The sequence below is a fragment of the Zootoca vivipara genome, chromosome 1 (assembly GCF_965207765.1).
Source record: "Zootoca vivipara chromosome 1, rZooViv2.hap1.1, whole genome shotgun sequence".
NCBI lineage: Eukaryota > Metazoa > Chordata > Lepidosauria > Squamata > Lacertidae > Zootoca > Zootoca vivipara.
Window position 1 is genome coordinate 93,925,939 of NC_142582.1, and position 18,998 is coordinate 93,944,936.

The window sequence follows — 18,998 nt, forward strand, 5'->3', positions numbered from 1 at the left end:
TCTGGACAGCAATAATGTGGTGACACTAGGAAAACAGCCCAGAGCAACTAAAAAAGCAGAATAAATCCACCACTGAGGCAATTCTTATTATGTCAAGAACATGCTGCAGAATATGCCCACAATAAAACACTTTGCTTGCGACACCACTTTTGAGAGCTGATCAAACTAGGCCCAAATAGTAGCTTCCTGACTGGTAAACATGATGGTGAAGTGAAACTTGTGCAAGCTTAGCGACACCTACTTCCTCCTTCGCATTACTTCCCCTTTGACTACCCTTTCTGAAGCCAGGATAGCTGCATCCAAGTGCTGATGGAGCCGAGTTGTCATTGAGAAGCCCTTCAAGCAGCCACCCATATACGAATTGGATTGGCCATAACGCAAGAAGGTGAGATGGTCAGCCAAAGGAACAGCAGATCGAAACAGTCTAAGTCGAGATTCATAATTGCTGCAGTGATCATCAACATGAACTCTGGATGCCCAGGAAGTCCTTCCACGTCAATCACATATTGTTTTGTTTCAATTAGGAGAGAGGAAAATCTCCCCAGAAGAGCCCAGTGGATAAGGGCTCTACCCTGACCGGGAGAGAGCGGTCAGAATACATGCGGTGGAAGCAGGAACGGGATCAGATTGACCTGGAGCGACTGGCACGCCACAAGAACGCAAGGGGGGAATGGCGGCGCGCTTGGGACACAGAAAAATCAGAGCACATGTAAGTTGTCTCCCAGTCAACACACACTCTGCATGCTGTAGGCCAGGCATGGCCAAACTTGGCCCTCTAGCTGTTTTGGGACTACAATCCCCATCATCCCTGACCACTGGTCCTGTTAGCTAGGGATGATGGGAGTTGTAGTCCCAAAACAGCTGGAGGGCCAAGTTTGACCATGCCTGCTGTAGGTCATCTTTTACCAACACAGTGCCCTCCAAATGTTTCGGACCAGGACTTTTTCAGCCGGAACTCACCGGAGCTCTATTCTGGCACCTCTCAGGTGGGTGCCATTGCCATTCAAAGAGAACAAGTGAAGTGTTCATGGTGAGTTCCGGAGCATCTATTTTCTATAAAAAAAAAATAGAACTGTTTTAGACTAGAACCCCTATCAGCCTCCCTGTGCTTGCACTTGATGGGGCTGGTGGGAATTGCAGTCCAAAACATCTAGAGGGTACCAGGCTGGCCAAGGCAGATTGTAGCTTGCAAAGAGGTCAGTGATAGGAAAAATATCCTGGTGGGAGCTAGAAAGCTGATGGGAAATAATATGCTTCATGCTACTCTTGGGCCTTTGTGGGCTTTATGGGGCTTGTGATTGCTAGAGAAAGAGGGTAGTATATCAATGTCTCTGCCTAAATAGATGGCTCAGAGTCAACTACCCACAGAGGATCCATTATAAAATGGACTCTCCTTCCTTGGAGGTTTTTAAGCAGAGGTTGGATGGCTATATGCCATGGATGCTTCAGCTGAGATTCCTGCATTGCAGGGGTTGGACTAGATGACCACCGGAGTCCCTTCCAGTGCTACAATTCTATAATTCTATGAACATCAGTGCATGTGCAAGTTAAGGAGAAGAAGGCAACTCATGTTCATAAGAAAAGGGCCCGTTGTAAAGGAGGACCTCACAATTTATATTCGTTTAACTAAAAGCCAGTCTAATTTATTACTGAATGCCCTCCATATAGTCCAAAGGGATTCCGAAGGGAGATACTGGTTATTTTGTATTTTAAAACTGACCTAAAAACACAGAATTTGCAGCCAGCCACTTGGCAAAACTGTTTGGCAGCAGTTTTCAGGGCAGGCAAAAGCAAGGATTGTTTTATAACAAGGGGTAGGTTCACACAGTCATTTGTTAATGTGTTAAATTTAACATGAGCAGCCTTTTGGGAAGATTCTTCTCTGCCCCAGCTTCATACCTGAACTATTACTTTCATTTGCAGGTTTGATGATACTAAAGATGGAGAGCCAGCTTTGGATTGTGTCCACAACAAGAAAGGTGAGCAAAGGACTGGACATGTATTTACCGGCAACTGCTTTTCTGACAGCATTTAACTGTTCTAGAATTGCCTTCCTTTTCCTTTTTGTGCTTAAATTGTGGGTCTGTTTGCCCCCGCTCCCCAGACTCCTTCACGAGGAAGGACAGAACAGACATTCAATAAGTGAATAAATAAGTTGATGTCAGGGTCAAACAATGCATCTCTTGGCTATCTCATTTGCTCTGTCTCAGATATCCAGCCCTCTCCCAATGTGGCTCCAAGTCTGAAGGCTACTTCTTTCATACCTTTTAAAAGTCATGCCTCTGTCAGAAGATGCTGGGCCCTTGTCACTCCCATCCCAGTTTTTCATGTCTTCATTTTGAGGTGTGACTCACAGTAGTAGTTTTATGTCGTTGAAGTGGATGGTGGAAGACACCCCTAAACCTGGTGTGCAAACTTTCAAGAGCAGTTGCTAAGCCAATGCTGTTTCTGTGTGGCTCTCTAGGTGGGGGGGAAAAAAAGCAAGTGTCTGGGAATAGCAGTGTTAAGCAGTGTGTCCAGCGTTTTGGAATGGGGGTTGGGGAATCATGGGCAACTCTCAAAGATTCTTGCACTGCCTTCTTTCTTTACTCATGTGAGTTCTTTATTTCCGTACGGGTCGGGGATATGAGACAGCTCCAGCGTTAAAGTGCAAATAAAACAATAATTTTTGTTCTGCACCATAAAGGAAAAGTCGAAGTACAGCTTGCTTCTTAGGGCTCTCGTGTCTGCTGCATGGTATTCTCTTGAGACGTTCCCCAGAACTCAATCCCTGAACTCTACATTCACCAGAAGGGACACTCCAATTGCCTATATTGACTAGGTCAAAATCCACTGTTGCCTTTGTAATATGATGAACCATAGACTCTGACTACTTTGAAAATTGAAAAGTTTCTATTTGGGGGGTAGGGGTTAGAAAAAAGAGACTGAAGACAATGCACAATGCCTCTAAGTGAGGCACATAGAAATCAAATTCCATGTTCCGATTCACAAAACAAAAGATATTTGGAAGCAACTTTCCAATAAATGTTGAAGATTTCTACCTGCACGTAGATTTCTAAAAAAAATGTTCACCTTTTTTTGCTCACCACTGTTATACTAGTTGCTTTCTTGGTTCCCTTTTCACCAATGTACAGATTTTTATATTAACCTGATCCTCCCTTTCCTAGATGTGCAAACGGTTTTGACGTCAAATTAGGCAATCTGTGCTCTGCTGCTGCTGCTGCTGCTGGGGGATGGAATTTGTTGTTACATGATCCTGCTCTGTTAAATGCTTTGTCCTTTCAAGGAGGAAGAAGTGCCAGGAAGTCCCAGCACCGATCCTTGCCTTCTGAAGGAAAAAGTGAGTAAGTCTCAGGAACAGGGTTGAGTTGAGTTCAGCTGTAATGTAAATGCTGGCTTTCTTTTCCATGTCAGAAGTATCACAGAAACATTTCCTAGGTAGGAAGTTATTGCCCCCAAGACCATCTTGCCACCACTCCAGGCCGCTGCCCCTTGCAGCGCGATCCCAGTGGGGTGCCATCGCGGCTGTCCCCACCCCTGCCTGCGCTGGGCGCCACACCTCCACAGGCAGCATGCCACACCCCCAGAATGCGCACCACGCCCCTGTGGGCAGCACACTATGCCCCCAGGACGTGCGCCAGCCCTACCCCCGCCTGCTCTTCCCCCCCCCCCGGTGCTGGAGCATGAAGCTCCGCCACGGCTCCAGGCCCAGAGTTAATGTTGCATTTGTAGAGGCCCTGGATATCATACAACTTTCCCTGACCTTCAGGTGCTAATTGCGACTATTTCTGTGGGTTTATGCTTCCTTCCATTGCTACCGTATACTGCTGTTGCTATTTCTTGCACCTTTCTGTGACATCACAGCTCGATGGGATTATTTGGGACACTGAAGTAAAGGAGAACTGAAATCCCCCTCCCCCAAAAGCAGGATTCATCGAGCCTATCCTGTCTCTTTCCTTGCAAAGAGGGCACACTGCTGGCTAACAGCCAAGGACAAAGCTGACGAGAAGCAGAGCAGAAATGCTGTATGCTAGGAGGCAGGCTGGGAATGGTTCCATATAGGACAATCAGAGTGGGCATGTTGCAGGGGTTATAGTTTCCAGACATGCGAGCCAAAGCTTTGCAACCAGGGAGCATTCTGGGAATGGTTGAAGAGGACTGCACCAGGAAGTTCCATGGACTTTGTGGCTGAATAGCATCCAGAGATGGCACAAGGGGTGGGGGAAAGAGTGGTATTTGGATAACCAAAGAAGCAAGCAAGGAAATAACTGAATCAGGACAGGAAGGATCACAAAAAAACACTCCCACTGTTTGATTTTGGAAGTTTGCTTATACATTTCTATGCAGCCTGCCTCCCCCTCTCCCCACTATGAAGAGCCAGGCAATCTCCCACCTCTACACTGACCAGATCCAGACCTGCTTAGCTTCAGCAAGCTTGCTGAGTGGCACACGCCTTCAGACCAAAATCCTGGAACCCCATGAAAATGGACACTTTTATCTTTCTCAGTGCAATCCCCTCATCCCTGGCTAACTGCATGGGTGACATCCAACTAAAAAAGGCCAGTGCAGTGATGTTCAGCTGCACAATGTAACTTCTCGACCTTCTCCTCATCCCATGCTCTCCCCTCAATCTGCTCCAGAGAGTAGGGAGAACCCCTGGAACAGAGGTGCACAGGGAGAAAAAAAGGTGGGGAGGTTACACTAGAGCAAAATGCTTTAGCTGTGCAATGTAACTGTTTCATTGGATACCATCCAAGGATTCTGTAGCCCTTCCACTTCCAGTCCTCATGGCTGCTGGGCCCTTCTTTAGCCATGGAGGTCAGAACTGTGGCGTATTGTGGCCTGGTGCTGGACTGGCTAGCCTTGGCTCATGGCATTTTTCTTTTAGGTGGAGGTCAGCACAGAAGAAGCACCAGTGAGTCTGCTGCCAGAACATTGCCAGTAGTGAGCAGTAAAGCCAGAGGGAAGGACAGACTAACAGGCAGAGCCAGAAGGTAAGGGAGCAGCTTTCAATGGGACTTCACTGCCTCTGGTGGGAGTCCTGCTCAGTCAAAATGGGCATCTCCACTCAGGCCTTATCCACACTTAGGGTTGCCATATTTCAAAGAGTAAAAGCCAGGACATCCTGAAATTTGTTGAGCTTTTTTTTACGGAAACCCCCAAGTTGTTGAGCTTCTTTAAGGAAAACCCGCTTTTTCTGTTGACTTGCCTAAGATCCAGGACAAAGCACCGCCTTTCAGAAATCCCCTTTCTGTCAATTCCACCTTTGAAATCCCAGTAATCTCTGGGAAAATCCAGACATATGACAGCCCTATCCACCCTTACCTTTAGCCCCATGTTTTCCAAGCTCAGGTCCACGCTTCAAAGCTGTTCTTTTCCCCCACCCTGGAGCGTTAGTTCCCCACAAAAACCCGCTCTATAAAGCGGAAGGGAAACAAATGGCAATTGGGGTTTCCCACAAATTGCCATTTGCTCCAATTCAGCGGTTTGTTGAAAGGGAGACGTCAGTAACATAAAATGTAATGGAGACTACTACTCCCAATTCTTAAGAAAAGGGAAATCTTCTTTACTTATTACAGTGCCATCCTAACCATGTGTAATCTGAAGTAAGTGGATTCAGTGAGGTTTACTCTTGGAATCGTTTCACAAATTAACTGAAACAAACTATTTGCAGAACAGTTTCCCTAGCGCCCAACTTCATACCCACTGCCACCGTCTCCAGCTCATGTACTGTTTGGTTAGTTGCTGATCTCAGGATGGCTCTTGCCATCCATTCAAAAAATTGACTTTCAATGGACAAGCTTTAAAACTTACCAATTACAGTCCGGGGGGGGGGGGCAGTATCATGAATAAACTGTTTCAAGACTAGATTGTATCACTAAGGGAAATGCACATAAATACCCAAAGGCAATGACTCCAGGAAGATAATTGCAACAAATCATATTTCCTTTTTCCAGACTATACTGAAAATGAGTTTAATTGCATGAGTAATTCTTTGTTAGTCTTTCCCAAATCCAGGGTGGGGGCTAGAATAGTGCCAATGGGAGGTTTCCCCCCCCCCCCTAGCTGCATAATTTTCATCAGGATTGTGGTTGGGTAGGAAAGTGTTAAACTTTCTTTCTCCAGTACACTACAGTACAGTACTGTGATCTCAGTGAAAATCTTCCTGCTCCTGTAATTAAATAAAGCCCCCTGGTCCCCACCCCACAAACATATCCTGAGTCAAGGAGTGCCAAGACCAGAAGCTAGAATTTGACTTACTCTTTTTGGAATTTTCTAGCTATTAGACCACACTATTGATAGAAGCAGTTTATGTACATCAAAGATGGAGTGGCATTATCAGGGCGATTACACTAGGGGGTGGGGGGAAAGACCACAGTATACATATGCACAAATTGTGCCTTTTAAAATGAGACTATAACAGAATCCACAAATGAACAGAAATTCCATGCAAGTATGATTAGATTCCTCCTATCCTAAATTCCATTAAAATCTAGTCCAGAACATCAGAATTGCTCTTAAAAGTGCACTTGGCACATTGCCAATCGTCTCCTATGATTTTAGTCTCAGAATTGTCCACATATGGACAGTAACGCAACTGCAAAGCAGGACAGTATTTCCACGGCCACAGTGGGAATGTGCCGCTCACATTAGGCAAGCAGTTGTTATGCATGAGAAGGGAAACTTATTCCAGCAGAAAGATGTTGTTGTTGGGCTTTTATGGCCTATTAAATATAGTCTGCTTATTCAACTTTATGTGTGTATCACAAATCACACCTGTTTTTTTTATTCCTTGCTGGTGTTTGGGTTAGAGCTTTCAAATTAAATCGGTGTGTTTGGACTTGCCTTTATAAATAAGATTGTTCCTGAGACTTAGCCCCTACCCGTACAGCAAACTTAAATCTCTTGCTTCTTCCAATAAGTAGCATTGCTTCTGTCTGTAATTAAGTGCAATTATGCCATTTTCGTTTCTCGCAACGTAAAAATGCTTTAGGGAAAGGGTGAAAATACAGCTACATTTGTGTTTTAAAGCTCCACTGGAGTGCTGAAACAAAGCAAACCTGTAAGACCAACCACTACAGCACAGGCAAACCGAAAAATATAGATACGGTTTGTTAAATCAGGGGTAATGGATGGCTTATTCTTTTATCAGCTTTGACTTTAACTCCCCCACCCTGAAACCTGATAAACTAGATCAGGGGTTAGCAACCTTTTTCAGCCATGGGCCGGTCCACCGTCCCTCAGACCATGTGGTGGGCCGGACTATATATTTTTTTGGGGGGAGGGGAATGAACGAATTCCTATGCCCCACAAATAACCCAGAGATGCATTTTAAATAAAATCACACATTCTACTCATGTAAAAACACCAGGCAGGTCCTCCCACAAATAACCCAGAAATGCATTTTAAATAAAAGGACACATTCTACTCATGTAAAAACACGCTGATTCCCGGACCGTCTGCAGGCCGGATTGAGAAGGCGATTGGGCCGCATCCGGCCCATGGGCCTTAGGTTGCCTACCCGGTAGATAACACCATAGCAGTACTTGGAAAGCAGTTCTTCCCCACTTGTAATCATTAGGGTGGAAGCTGAGGCTGGAAGACAAGAAGTGACCATTGAGTCTGGTAATAAAGTAAACAGTGGAGTACAAGAGAAGAATGGTAACTCTGATCACAATGCCCACTGAGCAACTACTTTCAGTGCCACCATAAGATATATACAAGGTTATAGCCACATCCATAAAATACCACTGTGCCCCTCTCATGAAAGTGTACTGAAGTCATTGGGATCGAGTTCCTGGGACAGTCCCTTGCTGGAGACACAATTCCCAGCCCAGAGAGTGTAACTTCAGCACCAGAATCAGGCCATTTGCAAACCCAGCTTCTCCAAGCACACCAAGGTGAAGCCCGCCCTCCAGCAGAAGATTGTGAGTGCCCCATCATACACTGCTTCGCCAGCAGCAGGTGTTGTCCAGCAGTGGCAGTGGTGAAATGGCATTTATTTCAGAAAGGCAGTTTCCCACTCACCTCCTAGAGTGCTACGAACAGCAATTCCCTATAGGAGTTCAGAGTAGTGGCAACAGCACTGCTCAGTATCCAACAGTGCTGCTGCTTCCGCCACCAACCTCTGCTGATGAGGTGTATTTAATTTTTTATAACCACCCACCTATCTGCTGACACACCTGAAGTGGCGGCATGGTGATGTAAACACTAATGACTGAAGTCCGTAGCATGGCCTGGGTACCAACAGTGCTAGAACTCATATAAAAATAGTAATGCACATGTGACCTGAAAACAGGTACAAAAGAACAGCTGCCAGTGGAACAAATGAACAGGAAAAATCTCAGCTTCGTGTTCATTAATCTCTTTTTCTAAAGGGCATTAGCAACGCCCTCGTTCTGTGTTAATACAGTACTGTAAGATTGGGGTTTAAACAGAAGGGGTTTAATTTATCCAGGAGTAGTGCTAGAGATTGACAACAGTCCTAGCAAAGTTGCCAAGTAACAACTCCCCCCTATAGTTTGGAAGATTGGCTGATAGTTCTAAACTGCTGCTGTTCACAATGGCTAGGAAATATCTGAAGGGGAAATAACTGTTATGACTTGGTGGGGGGAAGAGGGGCTGTACGCCCTTCTAATTCCTGGATCCAGCAAGTGTTAAAATCTGAGCAAAGATTCGAATTCCTGGAATAGCCAGGCTAGTTTCCTGGTGAGGTAATGGGTCATTAAGGAAACAAAGGGGGTGACTCTGTGCCAGATGATAAATGGTACAAACTTGCTGGGAGTTAGAAAGACAAATGTCAGAGTGGATGGAATCAAAGGCTGTGTCTATGGGAGAAGCAAGACCCTCTTGGGGTGTTAATGCTGTGAGCGCCTCCATCACAGGGTCACAGGGTCAGGTTGTATTTATGTGTAAATAAACCACATATCCTAAAGACACCACAGTCTCCACTGTTTCTCATTCCAAGAAAACTGAACCCTGGGTAAGCACGTGGAACCCCTGGAAACTTGCACCGCTCCAAGATTGGGGTGGCATGCAACATAATTCTTGCATGCACCCCCAGCTAATAATGAGGTGATCTCCCTGTGAAGAGAAATTGCCTTGACAGTGACAAAGTCTGGCACAGAAACGGAGATTCCTTCCAAACCTCCTGTCCATTGAGCATTCATCCCAATTTGGTTGCACAACATTTGTGGGAAGGTTCAAAGAGGGCCATTTAGTGAGCATTCACAGGGAGGTGATGCAATATTGTGTCGTGCAAGTAGTATTCCACATTTCCCACTGCATTTTACTTTCCTTATTGCAAAGTCCGATTTGAGTGGGGAGGGAGAGACAATTCAGCTTTAACTGTGCAACCTGAATTTGTTAGTATGAACTAAGAAATCCCTGGCTTGGGTTTTAGAGCTGCCTAATCACTAATGGTCATTTTAAGCAAAGCACTACATATGAGCCTGAGGCCCCCATCTGCAATGGGGTGTGTGCAGGAATAATGTGACCTGCTTTCACATGTAATAATAATAATAATAATAATAATAATAATAATAATAATAATAATAATAAATGTCAAATACTTTGAACATTTTTAAAAAAGTTCTGTATCAGTTATCCTGATCATCAGAGTTCCTGGGCCTCGAGGTGCGACACGATAGGCAGAAATTCAAATAGTGAATTTTCCTCTATCACTCCATCTGCACACTGGGGAAAACTGAGTCACTTGGATTCCTACTTTCCTGGAAAAAGTGCTCCAATTACCGGTAGTTGTATTTTCCCTTGTATACTGAAGAATATAACCTCCCTGTAAATATACTGTATATATTGCTTTGCTAAATTTTGTACTATTTTAATAGAAACTTTAATAGAGTCTGTGTCAGGAAAAAAGGCAGCAACTGACCTGTCACTTTGCGTGTGAAATAGAGGATACTCTGGAATACACTCCTTCTCTTGGTGTTAGTTCGCAAACTGTGGCAGACAGCTCCATAAATCACTGGTACATGCTGTTAGTCTAATGACAAATGTCTGGGAATAGAAATTTGATTTTATGGTTTTTATTATATTACACTTTTAACAACCAGCTTGTGAAAGATTAATGGCCCCTGATGAACCTTTGGAATTAAGATGAATATGCTCTTTAGGTGCTGCGAGTGCAAATGTTGTGATGAATCTGGACAATCTGAGCATCTTTATAAGAAGGATTGCTGCAAGAGCTAATATGGTTTATAGGCAGTTTCCAAAAACAGAGGCAAGCATGAGCAAGAGCAGACCTCCTGTGCTCTCACTCCCTGGTTTTTGAGAACCGCTTAAAGAAACAATAACAAGGAACACAGACTTAATCCCAACTCATCCTCCTCATCCTCTGATATCATAGTTAGTAGATAGTCAGTGGTTACATGCTTCACCTTTTCTTCCTAATGACTGGTTGTTACTGGTGGAAAACTTGGAATCTTGTCTAGGGTTGTGTTCAAGACCCTCTGCAAGGAGATGGAGCTCCCAGGTTAGGCAAAACAGCTATTATCCAAAAGGGAGTCCTATCAACATTTGACAACCCTCATTTTTGTGTGTGCTGTTTTACAGATGGGATGCCAAGGAAGGTGAAGAAATGCCCTTTGTAAAGGATGAACCTGATAAGCAGGTGAGTCTCCTCTATAGAGTGTTGCTTAGATCAGGAATGGAGAACCCTTTTTGATTCTGTGGGCCAGATCCTTATCAGCATCTATCCTTGCAGGCCAACTGTGATGGTTGGGTGGGGCCACCTACCTGTCCTTTTGGAGCTCTTTGCAATCCATTTTTGTTTTAACAACCCTGGACAATTTGGTTTCATCAGCAAGCTTTGCCACCTCAGGTGGGCATGCTTTGAGGGAAACAGCCTCCTGAGAGAGGTTGGCACCCCTGGCAAGCCAGGTTTGGTCCACTGATCAGAAGTGCCCGACCAAACAAAATAACACCAAGCCTTGCGCCATCCTTGTACTTTGCATTAATCCAGAAGAACTACAGCCCTTGGTTCTTAACTCATCAAAGTTAAGAGTAGAGTCTCGCATTAACTGGGGGCCAAGCTGGATAAGATTCCCACTGATGCCTGACCAGGCTACTGGAGGTTTTTGTTTATTGAACTGAAATGCATCTAACAGGGGGTTGCAGATCTGATTAGAGTAAGGCAGTGGAGGAGAGAAAGAAGATGTTTAACTTTCCCCCCTCACACTGCTTTAGTGTAGATACACACACACACAGAAACACATCTAGTTGCTTTCCCTCCCATGATGGGAAAGAAACGATCCTGTATCCTCCCTGCCCACCCTCAAGGATTGGGTTGTAACGATGATGTAGCTATGAACTCTGCTGTCACTGCTCCCAGATTTCCAGCTTCATATAGCTACATTTCAGTTAGAAGCAGCAGCAGCAGATTGATCAAACAGCTCCGAGCATCCCCTCTACTTTGGCACACAGAAGCTTGCACTGGGAAGGTGAGAAAAGCTAATCCTTTAACCAATGCTTATGAGTATGAGGGAAGATCCCTGTGTTACCAGAGTGGCCCGGGAATTTCTTCAACGTTGCCTAGTCCCAGATCACTCCAGGGCCGTTGAATTAATTCTTTATTACAATAAAACAATGATCTTATATTATATATGTATAATATATGCTGTCTCTCCAATAATAAATCATTAATAGGCCAAATCCTATGCAGTGTATTTCAAAATATGCCAAATTGATTTTGAAGGGTTTGGCCTAATATGGAGATAGTTGGGTAAATGAGAAATTATTTCATTGCAATGAAGAACTGTGCATATTTTAAAGTACTGTACATTTTCCCACTCTGGTTGCTAGGTGTTGTTTTTTAAGGGCCACTTGTGCCTCAGTTGTTTGCATGCCCCAGCACTGCTTATAAACAGGAATTATGTGAGCCAGGCAAATCATTTCCTGCGTCAAGTGTGGTAGTGTGGTTAGAGTGCTGGGCTAGGACCAGGTCCAAATCCTATCTAAGGCTGTAATCCTATAACCCCATGTTCCCTTTGAATTCAACAGGGTATAGTTCTGAGTAGGAACGATTAGGATTATGTTGTAAGCCATGAAGCTCACAGGAGAAGGAGAAGGAGAAGGAGAAGGAGAAGGAGAAGGAGAAGGAGAAGGAGAAGTTGTATACTACCCTAGACTCCTGTGGGTAGTGATAAAGCGGGATATCAAATCCAAACTCTTCTTCTCTTCTTCTATACCCACAAGTCTCAGTAGCTGTGCTTTAGTTTTCTTACTAGTGAAAGGGAGACTTAACTTTAGCTACCGTACCTCTGGTAGCCAGCTACTGATACCGGTACCAACTGCTTTGTATGGGTAATCTGTTGTTTCTTTAAGTCAATTTTGTAATAAGTAAGTAAGCAAAGTTTTGTCTTCTGTCATTCTAGAGATCCTCAAGCAACGAGCAACTGAAAAAGCAAGCTCTGGCTAGTGAAGCAGTCAAGGAGCATAACTTCTCAGCAGGCCTAGAGAATAATATAAAGCCCCCAGAACCGAGTGCTCCCTTGCCTCAAGCCCAAAGAGATGAATGGAACCAATCTGCAGGTGGAGAGCAGGGTGCAAATGAAAAAGCCAGGAGGTACCTAACCCAGGACATGTCTCCCACAATTAGTGCAGATGAGACCGGAGCAGATCTCAAACTCAGTAAGTCAGTAACTGGGACTGATTTGTCTCTCAAGGGCAACTATATGAACAGCAGCTCTTGTCAGGGAGTGCCTGGGAATGTGGTGCAGACTTCTGGGTACAACCTTCAAGAAATCAATTCCATAGTCTATGAAGGTGGCTTAGACAAAAGTGCATATTGTGAACAGAACCCTTGTGGGGAGCAGGCAGGAAACCATAGTGAGCTGTTGAACAAGGAAGAAGGAGGTGGTGAAGGCCAAGGGCTGATCACAGTAGGACAAGGAGAAGAGAACCAAGTTGGTGGCCTCCAGAAGGAGATAATCCCTGCAAAGGAAAGTGACGCTGCAGCCTGCCTTGTTCAAATGGAGGAGTCCAGGCCTCCATGTAAAGAAATTCCAGACCCGATGAATGAATTTGTACAGGAAGGGGCACAAATGAGGAACAAGGAAGATGGCCAACCTCAGTTGTGCAGTAACAAAACACAGGATTAAGACCGAACACACAGGGCTCCGTAGAGGTCAAAGGTGAGTGCAATGCTAGTCCCTCCACTTGGCGTTTTATGTAGATTTCTAGCCTGCTCTGTCCCAAGAGCTCAAGCCTGGTAGCTCAGTTACACCTAAAAAGATGAGACGCCACCATCCAGGAAGTTCTCCTGCCCATCCCCTACTGAAATGAATCATACTTGCACTGGTAGGACTGTTTGCATTCACTACACTGAGGTTTAAACAGGAGAACCCCCTCGTGGATTCAGTCCTTGTCGCTTAGGAGCACAGCTCACAATCTTTGACTGGCCTCTTTGTGTTGAAGGCATTATTGTGATGACTCTTGAAAGCTGCATTTTCTATAGGTTGGTCAATTCCCACTTACTAGGCACAGATCCTAATATTATATGGATGAATCTGCCATTACGCAGCTAAACAGTTCACAGCAGAAGATAGTAAGCAACAACCGGCTTCCAAATGATTGCAAGCTGTAATGAGAATGCAGCTCTCTTCTTCAAAGCTGCAAGTCTTAATCTTGGGCAAGCCTGCTGTGATCCTACTAAAGATAATTAAGACGATTCATTCATTTGTTCAGATTATCTAGTTGGGGGTGAAAAGGAAACCCCCTGCAGAAGCAGAATGCTCTTCTCCAGCAGTAAGGTAGGTCTTTTCTTACAGGTTATACTTTCCAGACTTTTAGGTTCAAACAAACATATTCAGCTGCCATTCCCAACCTTGCTCCGAGATGTTTCCTTCCCAGAAAACCACCGATATCCACAGAGCAAAGCTGAGAAACATTGAGTAAAATGTCTAAACTAAGATTTTCCTGGCAAGTGCACAACAGCTTACAAACACGGTATTTTAATAGCAGCTACAAGCTGTGACTTTGGGAGTTAAAATTCTTCTTATCTTGCTCCTTTCCTTGCGCACAGTCTCCCAGAGAATTCAGCAGACTTCCTCCAAAGTGAAGAAATTGTGGCAGCTTCCTAACGAAAGCCCAATATTACATAAACTGGCAGTATCTCATGTGACATACTGGGAGTCATGCTTGTTCTTTTAATAACAAAATACTGAATACTGGTAGTACAGAAGGTCAACAATTTGAAATCTGTTTGTGGCTAGTTATTGGCTACTTTAAAAAAAGTTATTAGTCATTCTTTTAAAAATTCAAGGGTCTATCTAAAAATTTGTAAGTCAAAAAATCCCTATCTAAAACCGCCGCAGTTTTTTTCCGGATGTCAAGATATTTGTAAGCGTGCGGCCATTACCCCCATTCGTAAGTCAAAAAATTTGGTTGTCGAGTCGTTCGTAAGTCGAGGTACCACTGTAAATAACACAGAAACTGAAGTCTCGGATTTTGAAATGGATCATATGATATTTCAGACATAGGTAAACCTCTGAAGAGCCGAATAATCATACTTTTGAAATGTTAAAGCTGTTTAGTGTGCTTACAACCCATGTTAAAACAATGTTGATGCAAATTGTTAAAACACACTTACACACATACATGACTTTGCAGAATTCTTTTTGTATTTTATCATTTATTTTATTTTATATTAGTCCTGGTCTTCTGATCTGCAGATGTAAGAGATGGTGCTAAGAGGAACCATATGTGAGAAACTATAGCAAAACCCTTTGCTTGTAACACACAGTTTCTTTTTTATCATCAGCACCATCAATCACTATTACTTATTAATAAGACTTGTCTAACTTGATGATCTGAAATTGCCTTAGGTTAAAAAAAAATTACAACTTGGTAGAATGTTGATGTTCCTGCCCATCCCACACATTTCATGTCAAGTTGTAGGACCATCTTTCTTCATATTGCCATCCATCAGTGGAGCCCTTATGTCGGTGACAGATTTCGCACATAGAGTTGTTAGCTGTGACCCATTTCTCCAAGAAAAAGCTCAGGAACACGTGACTTTAACTCTTTGCAGCCGGTATCTTATCCATTGATGCAATTTCTGTCAGAGAATGAGGAAATGCTGCTTTTTTTATTCAGAATGAAGATTGCCTCCAAAAGCTGCCTAAGCATTTCCCACAGGTCTAAAGAACATCACCTCCAACCCTTAGCACCGTTTATACATGCCATTGTATAAAATAATATGCACAGACTAACAGACACTCCAGATAATACATAATGGGCGAAGCAGACAAAACAGAGGCAAGGAAGAGCCTTCTTTTGCCCTCATCTTCTACCAACCCATCCCTCAACTGCTTGCTAGAATCTGTCCCTGGTAGCTGCCTCCATGGGCATGGCCAGGATTTTTGTTGGGGGGGGGCAGAACCGACGTGATTGGTCAGTTAAGTGTTTCTATTGTTTTACTTGATCAGCTGCCCCCCCCTGCCCTCCCCTTGGCTATGCCCATGGTGAGAGAGCCAGTGTCCGCCACTGCCAGAGCAATCACACTGAACTCTCAGGAAATCTCAAGGGTCAGTGTGGGGTATTGTGAGTGTCAGACTAGGATTCCCCAGATCCTTGCTCATTGAGCTCAAACTCCCACTCAGCCATGACACTCACTGGCTGGCATTTGTGGAAGGGACATAACTCAGAAGAAGAAGGCCTTAGGTTGAATCTCTGGCATCTTCAGGTGGAGCCGGGAAAGGCTCTGGAACTCATCTATCCCACATCTTGTTCCCTTACGGAAGATGCAATACACACCCCCAGGCAGATTCCACCTTGCAAGAATGTTTATTTCACTCTGCCCCAGTTGGCACCAGAACCCTAATGGGCATGTTTGTTCTTAAAATTCAGGACAATAATATATAGATTATCATCATGGCCAAGAAGGGGCAAAAGAACCTCTTACTTAGGCATAAGAAATATCCTGGGTGTATCACACATCTACAAACTTCATTTCTCACTTGCCCCCAGCAGACAAATTGAGAAGTGCTCATTTTTCACTCTCAGGCATATGCACAGAAGGAGGGAAGACCTGAGGCACAGGGATCCTCTCCTTGCAAGGGGTAGCCCAGTTGGTACAGCATAAGACTCTTCATCTCAGGGTCATTGGTTCAAGCCCCATGGTGGGCATTGTAGCAGGTCCGACTAGATGATTCTCGGGGTCCCTTTCCAATTCTATGATACTATGAAATAATCAGGTTACTGTAGATAAATGGTGGGTTTTCTTTTCCTGTGGTGTCCGGCTCCTCCCCCAATAATTGCTTCAAAAGATTTACATGTAAAATCTGCAACAAGATGTTGCTGTGTGGAGTGCTGCTGTTCACAATTCCAGCCACTCCACTCCATTCCATTTCCCACTTTGCCATGGTTTTCCTTCCCATGAGAAGAGCCTTCTAGATCAGGCCATTAGCCCACCTAAGTCCAGCATCCTGTTCCCTCAGTGGCCAACCAGGTGTCTCTGGGAAGCCCTCTCCCCAACAGGCAGACAGACAACCTTCCATGGCCAATGGAGTCAGTTTGAAAATCCCACTGGAGGCTAAGTGCAACCAGTACCTCTAGCCTTTCTTCACACGAGTTGCTATCTTAAAACTTGATCGTCCTCATAGCTGCTCTCATCCTCTGCTTCAAAATGACAACAACCCAAAGCACAAGCCCAGAATCCCCTGCAGAACACGCCCCCCCCCCTGTTTTTAAGTTAAGAGTGCCAGGGAAATCAACAAAGGAAACAAACTACAAAAGCTTTTCATTCAGTTATGTCGAGACAATTAATTTCAGAATCTCAAAGAGAAAATACAGCTGGGGTAAACTTCCAAAGCACAGTGGGGTGCTGACGTCAGCGTTCTCCCCTGACGTAAACAAGAGCAGTACAGCCAAAGTCTTGCGAGCTGCGGAGGTCAGTCTTAGAATGCAAGGCAGTGCAGAAGGAGTTGGCATGACTGAGCAGTACACGGAATTCCTCCCCTGATTAAAAGCATAGGAACTTAGGCAACAGAAATGTTAACTCCCCCCCCCCTCCATTCCTCCATTATATCTGAAAAGATGTGGGTATAATATAATAGCTAGAAACTGGGTTTTGTTTTGTTTTTTTAAAAAAGAAGAGGTTCTTAGAATTTGCACAGAAAGATCATGGAATAGAAATGACAGGCTACATGGCCCATTTCTCAATACCTCTTAATACTAAGCCGTGCTTACAGTAGAATGGACTGTACTGCAAGGTTTAGGACTGCAGCCTTACTCAGAAATATTTAGTGGGGGGGGGGTCATGACAGATTTGGGGGTGGGAGGCTTTTCCTTACCTGCCAACACCCATTTTGTATAAGAGTTACCCCGAAAGATTTATAACAGGCTGCCACACACTAGTCAGTCCAATTGCTTGGAGAGATCCTGAGTCCTGATGCCAGGGACTTCTCCCTTCAGCCAGCTTCAGGGAAAAATAAACCACTCTGGACAGCTCCCAACAAAATATTAAAAACACAAGAAAACACCAAGCGTTGAAAACTTCCCTAAACAGCCAGGACCGCCTACTGAACAGGCTGTAAGCAAGAAAGCAGGTGAGTGGGGCTAGCTGGCGTTGGTGGGCCTGTGCCCCATTTACCCTAATGCTAGCTTCCACTAACTAGCTCCCAGAGGTACTCAGCTTCTACAGATAGGATCACAGCAAGAACTGATTCAGCCTTTGCCAAGTAATTGACTTTTGGGGGTGGTGGTAGGGAGAGGAGATGGGAAAGGTTCGTGTTTTCCATTAGGGGGTGTTTACAGCGTGCTCATCCTCACAGCGTCAGAACCTCTCAATGATCAGCAACTTGTGCTGGACGAACTCTCAGCTGGGTGAGTAGCTCACACAAGAGGCCTGCTGCAGCGTTAATTTGCCACACAGCAGTTCCTGACCACCCTGATGTTGCTTTTGTTTGTTTTCCAGGACAACGTGCTGAAGCAAATCTGGTTGCAAAAGAAGATGAGCACAATCTCCCCCTCTGACGCTGACCTACAGCACCTGGCCTTCAGCTCCCAGTGACTCCTCCCCCTGCAGGTGTTTGCCTGTCTAGAAGCCACTTGTGCCCTGAAATTGCCTATTCGGTGCCGAAGGACAGAAAAGGCCTACTTACAAGCAGCCTCCTGAGGAGAAAGGAAAGGAAATCATGGCACTTGTATTTTGTACCTAACTCCCCCCCCCCTATTGTGGGCATGTGATGGGCCATGTGTTGTCTACTGTATGCACTTTATTTTACTGAATAACTAATGATATTTATAAGTTGGGTTTGCTTTGAAGATAATTCCCCTTATTTTTCTCCTCAGCACTGACCAACGGATCTATTCTTTTGTTGCTTCCAAAACCAAGTGGCAAACTTTACAGAGCCTCTGGCTGGGCTTGAGTTTTATGGATGTTTGGCCAGTTAGAGACAATTAAGAAGAAACCATTTTCTTAACAATAAAGGTGGCTGAGGAGATAGTAGATCCAGCAGCCAGGAAGACTGCATTGTGGCTTTGCACAAGTGTGGCAGAATGATGAGAAGGGACCGGTGGTGTCACAGGTTCCACACAATTTATGGCTACAAGTTCATTGAGGTTTCTCTAGAATGCTTTCTCTCTTCAACCTTCCTGGTTTTGAACTCGTGACTACCATGAACTTCCTCGTTTAATACAGGAAACAGTACTCCCTTCCTAGGTATTTTGGCTCTAAGAGGAGGCAGCTCCTCCTCACTGCCGCCTGTTCCCTTGGCCTCTCCCTCTGAGGGTAGAGGGAAAGTCGATGGTCATGTGTGTATGAAGGAAACAGGCAAATTGTTATCATTCCCAATAGCAAAACATCCAGACTGAACTCCTTGATTTTGGCTACACTCCCAAATCAAAACATTCGTTATCATTCCCAGATAGCAAAACATCCAGACTGAACTCCTTGATTTTGGCTTCACTCCCAAATCAAAACATGGTGGAAGAGAAACCAGATGTGCAAATCAGATCAGACAGCACCGAGATATGAC

General features: G+C 44.6%; 1 protein-coding gene across 1 annotated transcript in view; it reads left to right on the forward strand.

The window, feature by feature from the left end:
- CCDC9B (coiled-coil domain containing 9B) overlaps positions 1-18,267 on the forward strand; it is a 54,893-nt gene extending 36,626 nt beyond the window's left edge. Inside the window, exons 7-13 of the mRNA XM_035111128.3 lie at positions 525-709; positions 1,924-1,979; positions 3,287-3,340; positions 4,889-4,994; positions 10,573-10,630; positions 12,393-13,151; positions 17,936-18,267. Coding sequence (XP_034967019.2) covers positions 525-709; positions 1,924-1,979; positions 3,287-3,340; positions 4,889-4,994; positions 10,573-10,630; positions 12,393-13,118 — 1,185 coding nt within the window. The 3' untranslated portion in view covers positions 13,119-13,151; positions 17,936-18,267. The remainder of the gene's footprint in view (positions 1-524; positions 710-1,923; positions 1,980-3,286; positions 3,341-4,888; positions 4,995-10,572; positions 10,631-12,392; positions 13,152-17,935) is intronic.
- The last annotated feature ends 731 nt before the right edge of the window (positions 18,268-18,998 follow it).